Source organism: Chamaea fasciata, unplaced genomic scaffold (genome assembly GCF_029207755.1).
Source record: "Chamaea fasciata isolate MVZ Bird 193981 ecotype frontalis unplaced genomic scaffold, bChaFas1.0.hap1 SCAF_12, whole genome shotgun sequence".
Classification (NCBI taxonomy): Eukaryota; Metazoa; Chordata; class Aves; order Passeriformes; family Sylviidae; genus Chamaea; species Chamaea fasciata.
In genome coordinates this window covers 12,638,981-12,650,662 of record NW_027094097.1, presented here as the reverse complement: position 1 = coordinate 12,650,662, position 11,682 = coordinate 12,638,981, and the positions used below count along the sequence as shown (strand labels likewise).

At 39.1% G+C, this 11,682-nt stretch overlaps 1 protein-coding gene across 3 annotated transcripts in view; it reads right to left on the bottom strand.

The window, feature by feature from the left end:
• PLCG2 (phospholipase C gamma 2) overlaps nucleotides 1-11,682 on the bottom strand; it is a 55,007-nt gene that overhangs the window by 19,665 nt on the left and 23,660 nt on the right. For all 3 annotated transcript variants that reach the window (XM_066194673.1, XM_066194674.1, XM_066194675.1), the window contains exons 8-19: nucleotides 10,989-11,032; nucleotides 9,784-9,856; nucleotides 8,808-8,909; nucleotides 8,534-8,652; nucleotides 7,557-7,642; nucleotides 6,527-6,647; nucleotides 5,309-5,477; nucleotides 3,359-3,463; nucleotides 3,056-3,145; nucleotides 2,339-2,517; nucleotides 1,763-1,963; nucleotides 365-484 (exon numbers count right to left, since the gene is read on the bottom strand). In XM_066194673.1, the coding sequence (XP_066050770.1) occupies nucleotides 365-484; nucleotides 1,763-1,963; nucleotides 2,339-2,517; nucleotides 3,056-3,145; nucleotides 3,359-3,463; nucleotides 5,309-5,477; nucleotides 6,527-6,647; nucleotides 7,557-7,642; nucleotides 8,534-8,652; nucleotides 8,808-8,909; nucleotides 9,784-9,856; nucleotides 10,989-11,032 (1,409 nt within the window). The remainder of the gene's footprint in view (nucleotides 1-364; nucleotides 485-1,762; nucleotides 1,964-2,338; nucleotides 2,518-3,055; nucleotides 3,146-3,358; nucleotides 3,464-5,308; nucleotides 5,478-6,526; nucleotides 6,648-7,556; nucleotides 7,643-8,533; nucleotides 8,653-8,807; nucleotides 8,910-9,783; nucleotides 9,857-10,988; nucleotides 11,033-11,682) is intronic.

Sequence of the window (11,682 nt, the reverse complement as noted above, 5' to 3'; positions counted from 1 at the left end):
CTTCTTGTTTTCCCTGAATCATTGATGAACCTGCACCTGCACTGCAGTTTTGAAGGAAACTTCAAAATAATACTTTTTAACAAGGAGTGTCAGAGAATGAAAGGGGCCACTCATAGCTCTCTATGGGAAGCATGGGACAGCTGGTGCTCAAACAATCTTTATAAAAGCATAAATGTTCAGGCCAGTCACAAATTAACTCTTGCACACAATCTCATAACATGGACCTGCTGCACAAATCAACCACATTAATTATTCCAAGTTTGAAAGCAAGAATAGCATGAATCCAAAAAGATCATTATTTTTTTAAAAAGAAAAACCAGAATATTGTTGGGCTTCTAGGTAAGGTAGTCCTGTCTTTTCTTACCTGAAAGTCATGGCAAAAGAATCAGGTTCATCTCTCTTTCTAATGAGAAAGGCTCCATCCCGAGGGATTCTCATGAGCATGTCCTCTGCCTCACCCCGACTCAAGTTGTTATAGTACCAACTGCAACAGTGAAAAACCAGAATGGGCAAAGCATTACAAGGCTTGTCAAATGTCATTTATGGAGAGTAACAGACAGTGTTATTAACAACAGAGTTTCAAACATTCTAAAAAAAAATTATGCATTAGATTTTCCCCACCTTGGCACCTATGACAGCAGTTTATTACAAAACATTGTAAAACAGCAGTTTATTTTGGATGAAAGCATCAAGAATATATCAGAACATCTTGTCTGTCTGAAATCATAAAACATAAATCTGCATTTGTTCCTGAAACAAAGGCACTGCAGCCTGCTTTTAGTCTGCCATTCGGTTTTTAGTATTTATTCCGTTTTGACACAGTAGATTTAAGATGAAGCCTACACACAGACAAAAGAAAGACACCAGGGATTTTAATTTTTATTCAGAGCTTGATTTTATCTTTCACCATAGGGATGGACCTGTCTCAGATCCAATATGTCTTCAGTGAAGCTGTGGCCACTCATAGTGGCAGTGTATCTCCAGTTTATGCAGAAAGGAAGGAAAGTCCAACCCTTAAATTCTCCTTCCCCTCTCACTGGCTTCCAAAGTTATCTGTGGGTGGTCAGTGACTCCCAGACCCCAGTGGGGCAAAAAAAAAAAGAATTTTAAAGTCAGGGATTAGTATTTTACATGCAAAGATTTACTTTTGCCCACCACAAAGAAAACAGAACAAAGGGCAGCGATAACAGTGTTCTGACAGAAAACAAGAGCAAGCTCTGCCCAGGATCTATGGCAGACAAATACCAGCTGGAAATCAACACCGTGCTTAGTTCCTCTCACTACGGGGTGAAGTCAGCCTAACCAGCTCTGACAGGGTGAGGTGGAGGGCAGGATTAGGCAAATGTATCTCTTTGGACTCACTGCCCCAGTGACAGAGCCTCCAGATGGCACAGACCGTGACCACTTAGTTGCCAAAGCACAGCCAACTACTAAACAGCCAACCCGACCCACTGGGTGTTGTAAAACCCTGCACAGACAAAGGAAGAATTGGCACATTTCCACAGCATTACAGTTCTCACTGCTCTTCCACAGCTCACTGCTGCTAGGAAATTGTTTTCCCAGTAACCACTCTTTGTTGTACCAGGTTCTCACAAAGTCAGTGTTCTCCCTCAGCATCTTTCAGGAAGCCTACTCCTCAAACTTCCAGGGACAAGCAACACTGAGGCGTGCTCCTGAATCCAGGGAATCTTCTGTGCAAAAATCCCACCTAAAGCAAGGCAAGGACACTGCCATGAGAGCAGTGCTTGGCCTCTGTACGTACTCTTTGGTCTCATGGGGGCTGGGGTTGGGCACAGCTTCGGTGAGGCGCAGCTCAAACTCAGCACATCGCAGGTGAGCCTCCTTGTAGTGTTGGATGAGATCATAGATGCTGTCAAAGGTGAGGTTGTCTGTCAGGTAATATTTCACAGTGTCCCCATCACTGGTAGAACGGATCCGGCAGTGCTGGACTCTGCCTGACCTCCTGAAGGAATAGAGGGGGTATAAGGGAAATACAGGGTTTGTAACAGATTTTCTTCTTTCAAAGCATTTCCCCACCCATTCCTGGTCAACTACTTGGGGAGCTTGTGAAGAGGCAAGAAATCTGTGTCATCTCATAAAACAGCCAAAGTAACAAGCAACAAAGAGTCTGAAAAGGGAGGTTACAGGACCAAAATCAGTAATTTTCAACTGACGGTAGTTTAAAATCTGGCATATTCTGCAAAATTTGCTCTGACAGTTCTCTGGGTCAGAAATCCATCTGACACTACTGCTTATAATGTTCCAACCAGAAGAGCAAAGAAAACACCAAACCCAGACGAACAAATCCCCCATTATATTTGCATGACAATGACCATACCAGAAAGACAAGGTGTAATCATCAGGGAAAGCTCCACTTTCCCTCACCAGGAATGTCCCATCCTTGCCACCCATTTCAGCACAATATTCCTGGAGCAGTTTCTCAGCAGTTGTTCTCCCTCCTTTCATTTTCCCATGGAACCATTTCTCTTTCAAGTGCAGTTCAGTTCGTTTCACCTCCTACACCAGAAAATAAGAACTTTTTATAGCACATTTCTAATTTTATGACTTTGAATCTAAGTACTTGTTATTGGTGATATATAACAATCTACTCTTTCAGGATTTCAGCTCTTCCTAGGCCTGAGCTCTTCAGCCAATCACCTTTATAATTACCCTGCTGTATCATCCACAACAGCCAAGTAACACATTAGTAACACAATACACATTAGTTCATTCTGCTTAGTTTGAGAATAGCAGTAATACTTAAAAGACAATGCACACATCAGCACTAGCATAGAAGTACAAAAGTTATATTTCATTGTCCTTGTACTCCTCCCTGCAAGGCCTCCACTAATCAAGGGAAAAAGTTACTTTTTTAAAAATAAGGTTAACTAGAGTTGACCTTGGCAAAGACCCTTTTATAGATTTTTTTATCCCCACGCTTATCTGATGCAGAACGTCTACAATTTCATCAGCATAAAAAATACACATTTGTAGACATTAAAATAATCTGAAATAATAAAAAGAACATGTTCAAACAATAAAACAGAGCCATCACCTTTGATGAATCTTCATCAGCACTCTGTTCTATATCATCACTGAATGAAAGCTTTTCATCAGCAATAGCGCAGTAGTGCCGAGTCCATTTCTGAAAGTTGGGGGATATTAAAACCATTAACAGAGGGAAACTCACTAACCACTCTCAACCACAATATCAAAACAGGGTGCAACAGTAAAAAAAAAAATTTCTTCCCCTCATTCACACCAATTCAACTGACAACATTATTTGCAAAAATATTAAGAAAATTCATGTAAATTTAACAGGATTAACAATCTGTGGCAGATGTCATAGAAATAATACCTGTTCTATTGTGTCCCACATGTAAAGTTCTCCTTGCTGCTTCTTTTCTTCTTTCTTTTCTTCCAAGTTCACATCAATATCTCCCTTTGGCCCCAGTTTTTTGTGCTTAAAAACCAGAGAAAAAAAATTCAACATTCATACACTCAGAGAGAATCACAGATAAAACTGGTGACAATGTTTCAGCACACTCAGTGTTACTGGAAGTGTCTCCCTCGCTTGCACAGCCACCTTCTGTCATTATCATAACAGCAGCTGTTCCACAAGGAACAACAGTGCTGGAACTCCTTTCTTTAAAATTTAGATCCCATAATAAAAGGTTAAAAAAAACCTAGTAGAGGTATCATTGAAGCAGTGAAGAAACAAGTAGTTTGATAAGATTTCACCATTCTTTGCAGAACAGAAAACATGAAGTGACACATACAAAGAAATAAGGATAAACAGGAATCCTTCTGCAGGAAGTAGCACATAAGGAACAAAAATCAAAACAAAAGGAAAAGATAAGGAATTAAAATGAATGAGGAATTCACCCTTTTACGAGAAAAATGAGTACAAGGGAAAGCCTTTATGAAAAAAGGGTCAAGTTCTACTTTCTTCAGAGTGTTCACAAAAGTGTCTCAAGGGGCCACAGGCAATATTAATTACTTAACTTAACATGATGGGATTAATCATCTCATATCAGACCTCAACCACATTCAGCTCCGCACAGCCTACTCTTGGCTGATTTCAGTTTGAGAGGCCTATCTGAAAAATCTCACAGGCCAGTGAAGTAGGTGTTGCCTCTGACGGTTTACTGACAACACTTTCCAAACAAAAGCCAAACAACAAAACCAGCTCACAGGCACGTGCTGATTCATTTAAAGACTCGTCAATGTTCTTTTAGACAGCACAGAGTGATATGGATGTTCTCTTGTGCACACTCGTAGTAGTTTGTAATTCCTTTTAAATCAGATCTGTCATGTTATTAATCATGTGGCCATGCAAGTCCCCTCTCTGCTCTGCAAGGAAACAACAGACAGTGTGGAGAGAACAAAAAAAAAAAAAAAATCCCCAAAAACTTAACGACAGAAGTTTTCCACCTTATAGTGGGGTTCTGTTATTTCCAATCTTTCATTCAAGACCATATTCTTATTACCTATCTACCCTTATTTTCTCCATTCAGATGTCTAATACATAGGATGCAATACTGTTACAAGAGCAAGAAAACAGAAGCATGGACAAAAGTAATTATTATTTTACTACAGAGATCATGAGCAGCCCTGAGATTCTTCACCAAATTTTGCCATTTGAAAAGTTCTACCACAGTTTCAATCTGAGAAATCTTCTTTGGCTTGGGTTGTTGTTGCACAACAGAACTTGTAAGACACCTGCACTTCCCACAAGGTCTGACATTAACAGGGACTGCCTTCTCAGAGCAGTGCCTCTGTGTTTCTCAAGTGACTCACTAAACTGCGTATTTAAATCACACTGAGTTAGCAAAGACTCATCAATTTGTGAAATGCTCACAACTTCAGTGTGCAGCCACACAAGCTTTGAGTTTCACTCCAATGAAAGGCAGTCTTTGAAAAAGAAATAGTAATACTGATCTATCATCCTATTCAAGAACATACTTCTGTCATTTCTAAGCAGGCCACATGGTGTAAAACGTCTGTGATGAACATCTGCAGCAGTGAACCCTTGTTGAAATTTAGCAGTGACATTTCAGGAGCTGAAAGACCTTTAGAAAAGAGCTGACGTTTGATCTGGCACTTGAACTGCCAACACTCACTGCAAAGGAAACCAAGAGCACTTCAAGACAGAGGTTTACAGAACACTGTACATTACTGCCAAATGTAACCAATAAACACTTCAAGCAAGGAGGTTCTTGAAACTAATCTGTGAAGTCTGGAACAGTATTTCAGGCTCCTGCTCCTGTTCTCCTATTTTATCTCCCGGCACACAAAGCAAGCCTACCTTGATGATGATTTTTTCTTTCAGCTGGGTTGGTGAAGGGAGCTGATCTGCACTGGCTTCAACAGGCTTCATCAAAAGCTGATCCCCAAACACCTCCTTGAACACTTTGGCCATGTGTCGCTGCTGCTCCACACTGCAGTGCTCTTCAATTGACAGAATCACTGGGTATCTTTGGTGGACAAAACCAAGGTGAATGAAGACAATTTCTTTTTGCTGCAGCTGGCAAGGCAACAATACCCTCCCTCAACCGCCAGATGAGAGAAAATATTTAAAGGAAACAAGAAGACTAAAAGAAGATATAGACACGACAAATAATAACAGTTGTGCAATCACAGAGTTCCCAAAGTCAGAAGGGCCCTGTGAAGGGCCATCTATAATCCAAACCCCTTCTTTGGGAAGGCCCAATTCCTAGGTTAGAGGTTGTTCAGAACTTTATCCAGAAAAGATCTGAATATTTGCAAGGACAAAGATTCCCTCCAAGCTCTTAGGGCAGAGTTTCACTGCTAAAGCACCATTATGTGAAAATTTGTTTCTCCTCTCCTCAATATCATGTCTGTTTTCCTTCACATGTACTCTGAGAAGAGTCTGAAACCATAATGCATCCCATGTTATGGTTCTCACTAACAAAAAGTTCCTGTGTAGACACTGATCTACATGGGAAAATATTGCCTCTCTGTGTCCAAATTGTAACATGGGAAAACAGGACACTGACAGCTTGATTTCTTCCCCAATTATTGGTTAATATTTTTCATGTTAAGGACATCTCAGCACAAGTTAAAGAAGGGCAGAGATGCAGATCTAAACTGATGTTACCAGATCAGGAGACATGCTATGAGTTCTGTATCTTGTCAGCTAAGACCTTCCTTACAACACAAACACCACCTGACAGATGTATTATTTATCAATTGAACTATTTTGTTCATTTTTAAAAAGATTTAAGACATACTATTAAGCATTTGAAGTTTCAGTTTCAACTTAATAAAAGACTCAAAAAAGGAGCTGGAAACCATTTTAGGGTACTCACTATCTTCCTTACCAACAAATGGTAATGCACTGAGACCTTCCTCAAAACAGCATCTATTAAAGACCTACATATGGCAATAATGAAGGCTACTGGAATCCATTATTGTCTGATTACTTTTTGGTCTAGATTACAGAGAAATTGAGTTCAGAAGGGTCTAAGCATATGAAAACAGGCTGAGGGAAAATAAAGCTTACTCAGATGTAACAAAGGCATGGTCTTTGATTGCCTGCACTACGTCATCGAATTTGATCTTTGTTGTCCGTGTCCATCCATGGTAAATGATGGGTTTCCCATCAGGACCATCCCAGCAATCCACTAGGAAACACAAGCAGTGGAAAAAGTAAGGGACTAGATAGCTCCTTAAAGGACTCTGGTAAGAAGAATACATCCAAAACTTCAGTGTTCTATATACTGATTCATAGACCTTAATGTTCTAATAAAACATTCTATCAGATGATTTTGTATCTCTCACAGAGGAAACTGAGTTTGCTTAAGTAAGAGCAAGACAAATAAAATTCAGTACAAAATGTTCCCAAAGCATTATTGTGTGGGGATCTGGAAAAAAGAGCTTCAGACAACTATAGTGTCAGTCTACTTTTTTACAGTAATTTTCCAGGGATAAATACATTCCAACAAGTGACAAGCTGAGAGCTTCTGTCTTTTGTTGATTTCAACCCTGAAACTCTAATTTGAGATACATTTTGCATTAGTCAAATAAACAACATGAAATTAAAGTGAAAATTTTCAATAAGGAACACAAGCACAGAGCTGAAGACACATATACAATTGCTGGAGAACAAAGACATTAACTGATTTACAAGCAAGTTAAACAGGATGACAAAAGGCACCACATCACAAAAATCTCTGTGCCTTAGGCTTGTCTGTATTACAATGAAGGTAAATAAACTATCTATGCTACACAAGTACTTCAGCTTAAATGCTAAGCTTTCATATAGATTCAGGATTGGATTTTCAGTGTAAAGTGAGAGGAGGTTTAGGAGGACTCTCTTAAAACTGCCTGGGAACAAGAATCAGAGGAAGTGAATGAGGCATTGGTGAGACATAAGAAAAACAATTTAAGGAATCAGTGATTTTTATATGACTAACTTCAAATTCAGAAAACAAACAGTTCTTGATTTCAGTTCTTTTTTCTTTCTTGGTAAACAGGGGAAACTACTTTTACAGACAACATGTTACAAACCACTCCACAAGCTCTTTACTCACACTCAATACACCGACATCCCATCCTGAGGCACCTGATGTAAGCTTCTGTGGAGGATTCACTGCGAAGCTGGTCTCCTGTCAGGTATCTAAAGAGTGAAAGGAAATGTTAAGACAGGCAGTTAATTTCAACCAGCTCTCACTCACTCACTCACTGGGTGACATTTTGCCTCCTGTCATGGACAATGTATGTTGATTGTTTTTGTTGTCATTTTGTTGTTGGTCTGGTTTAGTTTTTTAATTCTGATGGAAGAACCAGACTTTGCTGAACCTGATGCTCTCAGGTTTTTGAATGGACCAAATTAGAGGAGGTTAAAGGCTCAATCTAAATAGCAAGCAACTCTGACATCCTTCTGTAGAGCTTCGAAACCCACCTAAACCTCATCATGCTCATGCATGAGGATGTGGGAGGGATGTGGAAGGTATTTAGAGTAATAACACACCTTATACTTTAAAATACACCTGCCATATCCATATGCACTTTATTGCATTCCCTGCATTATTTTATTTGCTCATCTCTCCTCCCTCTCTTTACATCTTTTTTTCTACTACAACACCAGATGAGCAAACCTCCTTCATTTGAAGACAGTTCAAACTCATCATCACATACTTTGTATAACAAATGAATTCTGACATGAGCTCAATGAGACTATTGGTGCTTGAAAAAAAAAAAAAAGCCCCTTCAGTGACGTAAATTTTTGAAAGGAGAGAGGCTTTCAGAACAGTTTCAACTCAATACTTTATATTTTTTAACAAGACTTGGGTTTTCTGGCAGCTGAGCTGAGTTATGTCTCAAAACCTGTAAGATCTTTATGAGAAAGGGGAAAAAGAGTCCCAGAAACTCTATTTGCCACATTTATACCACACTGTAGGAAGGTTTCACACATCCACACAGCACATTTCTGGCATAATTTACTGTCTCTCTCACATTGCTACATTTGTTCGAGCTGGGATAGACAAGGGGACTTTTGGTAACTTACGTGTTATGAGAGGAAGAAATCCAGTAGTGGGACAAAGGATTATTCATGTCCTGCACATCTATTGAATCATATTTCTCATCCCAAATACTGTTTTCCTTTGCAAATAGGTAAGCGAGGAACTACAATACAAAGAGAGACTGAATTTAAACATTTTTACCCTATGAGAATAGAAGAATCCCAGCAATGCAGCAAGAGGGGCTTAGAGGTCCTGCCACCCAGTAAAAATTCTGTGAAAGAAGTCTATGGGAACTACTACAAAGTACCATTATCTCACCTCATCAACAAAGAGGAAAGGTTCAGCAGTTTCTCTCATAGTGTCGTCAATAAACTTTGTCATTCGTTCTCGGACTTTACTGAGATCCTGTGCCCAAGATTCCTTCAGATAATTGCAATACAGTAAAAAAAACAATTTTAGAAGTGGTGTTATACAGTACAAAAATCAAACAAGGAACAGAGAGATCTACAGAGAGACACACTACCTAAGTACATATGTTCACTGACTGAAAGAAAAAAGCTGGCCTCCTTGGACATGCCTTAAGTATAATCTCTCTCATTTCTAAGTGCAATCTGAACACATCCTTTGAAAACAGTGAAATTGGGAGAAAAAGAAAGTAGCAAGCTTACACAGGAAATGTAGGTCTCACTTTTCAATCACATTTGCAAACCTGGAGCTCAGTGGTGCCTAGCAAATATTGCACCATTTTTTCACATGGAGTGTGTGCTAAATAACATTATAGAAATCCGTGAAGACACAGTTCCAATCCCTGCCTTCATCCTTATCTGCTTGCTGGCACAGAACACCTAACTGGCTCCGTTCAATAGGAAATTACCTTTGATTGGAATGCAGAGAGGCAGCAATATGAGAGCTGCAAAAATTGGGGCTATGGCCAAGGCATTACCCAGTGCTGCTCTGGTGACAGCAGTGACCAGGCCAGGCATTCATCTCTGACTGCACACAGCATTTGCTTCTAACCTTATCTGTTTATCTACATGACTAAGTGGAGGCTTGTTAAAACCTTATTTACTTTGTCCTTCCTCTTGTCCTCTGGTACACCTTCAGAGGCTTTATATAGATGAAATATAATAGTTCTTGTGGACTTCAGTGGCAACAAAGCAGAAATCTTTCCAAGGCCCAGTATTACAGTGGCATCAATCATATTCTATGAGTCTTCACAATTCTTTTTAATGAGCATAGAATTCTGTGATGCAACTCCAAGAAAAAGAGTTCAGTATTTCTGTAATCTTCCCACCTGCTGCTCGTGTAGCAGGAATCTCTGGAAGTCATGGAGGTGCACTGCTGAAGCATCTGGACGGTCAGTATTTCTTTAAAAAAAGAAAGGGAAAGTGAAGCTAAAGAAATGAGAGAGGTTAATCAGATGTTATAGCAGAAGATGACTTGGGTTGGTATCTTCGATTTACAGTATAAAGATGCTGCCACCAGCAAGAGACTTTTTATAATTTCAATGGGATTTAGAATAGGCTTGTAATACTGTGTTATCCAATTACTGCATTTCGGGCCTCCTGGATTCCTGATGTACTTTGGAGAGGGATTCACTGGGGAAAGCACCAAATCTGTAGTCCAATATTGCTTTGTAGAAAATGAGCTGCATTAACTTGACTGGGGTGTTGGTAAGTTTAGTTGAGGCACAAGGAAAAGCTTCTTTTAAATTATCACAGAGCCACACTTCACAAGTAATTCCTTCTTTGTAATATTTAGATGAACTACTGTGATAGACCAAAATCTTCTGAAAAAGGGGGCAAGATGCAGCTGCACCAAGGAAAAATGATAGCACTGATTTGCCTTCTGTAAGTCACAAACACAGCAGCATCTGGTACCAAGAAGGTGCTTATAAATCTGTGCTTTTAAGCAGCCTCAAAGTTTAATTCATTACATGACCCAGAGCTAAGGAAATACTCGGTACACTCAGAGCAAACTTTAAAGTTACTTCCTTAATCTCTTGGTGTCATATTCAAAACTAAGATACACCAGTTTAATCCACAATCAATGGGTTAGCAATGCCTGGGATTTTTTCATGCTGCACATATCTTACTTAAACTTTCAAGTCCATCAGGTGGAAGATGCAGAAACCATTACTATCAGCATTCAGCTCAGGTCTAGGCAAAGCCTGTGCACCACACCACTCTCCAGACTGAAGCAAAAATTTCTGCACCAAATTGTCCTTCTATACTCTGTTCAGCTCTTTATAAAATCAGAGGACAGGCAACTTCAAGCCCATGCCATTTTTGTAGCCAGAAAGTAAAAAACAATCACCAGGACTTACTTCCAATGTAAGTTCACCTTTCTGAATGCAAAAATATTCATGATTTCTTTTCACTTACTAAAACATCAGAACAAAAAAAATTTAAACAAACAAAAAAGTGAAGTAATTAAAAAATCCTGCAACACTACAACCATATGAAAATGCAGAAAAATAATACAAATGAAGAGTCTCACCCAAGAATGAAAACAGAGGAATCCTTTTTGAATTCATCAAGAATCTTAAACAAACAAAAAACAAACAAACAAAAGAACAAACATAGAAAAAGGGAAAAAAGATAAATAATTCAAGAATATCCAATTTTCTACCTAAGCCCATCTTAATAATGTCCATTGGTTTGGAAAGGGGAAATAAATGCCCCTCTGCTCTAGAGAAGTGTCATACAAGTTGGTAAGACATATTTTTAAATAAATGCATAAGAACTACCAAGGCTGGCAACTGCCACTTCAGGCCTTTCAATGTTAACACAATTCTCAGATAAAATACTTGCTTTGATAAAGCAACTTATCCAAACAGTCGAATTTCTGGGGAGATTTTACTGTTTGACATCCCAGGAAAACTGAAATTAAGTATCATCCACCACATGTATTCAAGTGAATATAAAATCTAAATTGTTTCTAGCTTGGTACAGCATCGTTAAGAGATTGCAGGAAACTTATCAAGTGACCCAAAGCATTTGTAAGCAAATTGAGAAATTTCTTTGCAATGATTCACACAGGGCAATAACAGGAGCTTAAGGAAGTCAGAGAGGCTCCTTACTGTGTGTTTTACTCTTCAGCTTTCTGCTCAAGCTAATTAACAGGACTTTCATGGCCAAAACTAAAACCCTGGCAGTTAATCTAGGTTTTTTATCACTTCACCATGATTTCA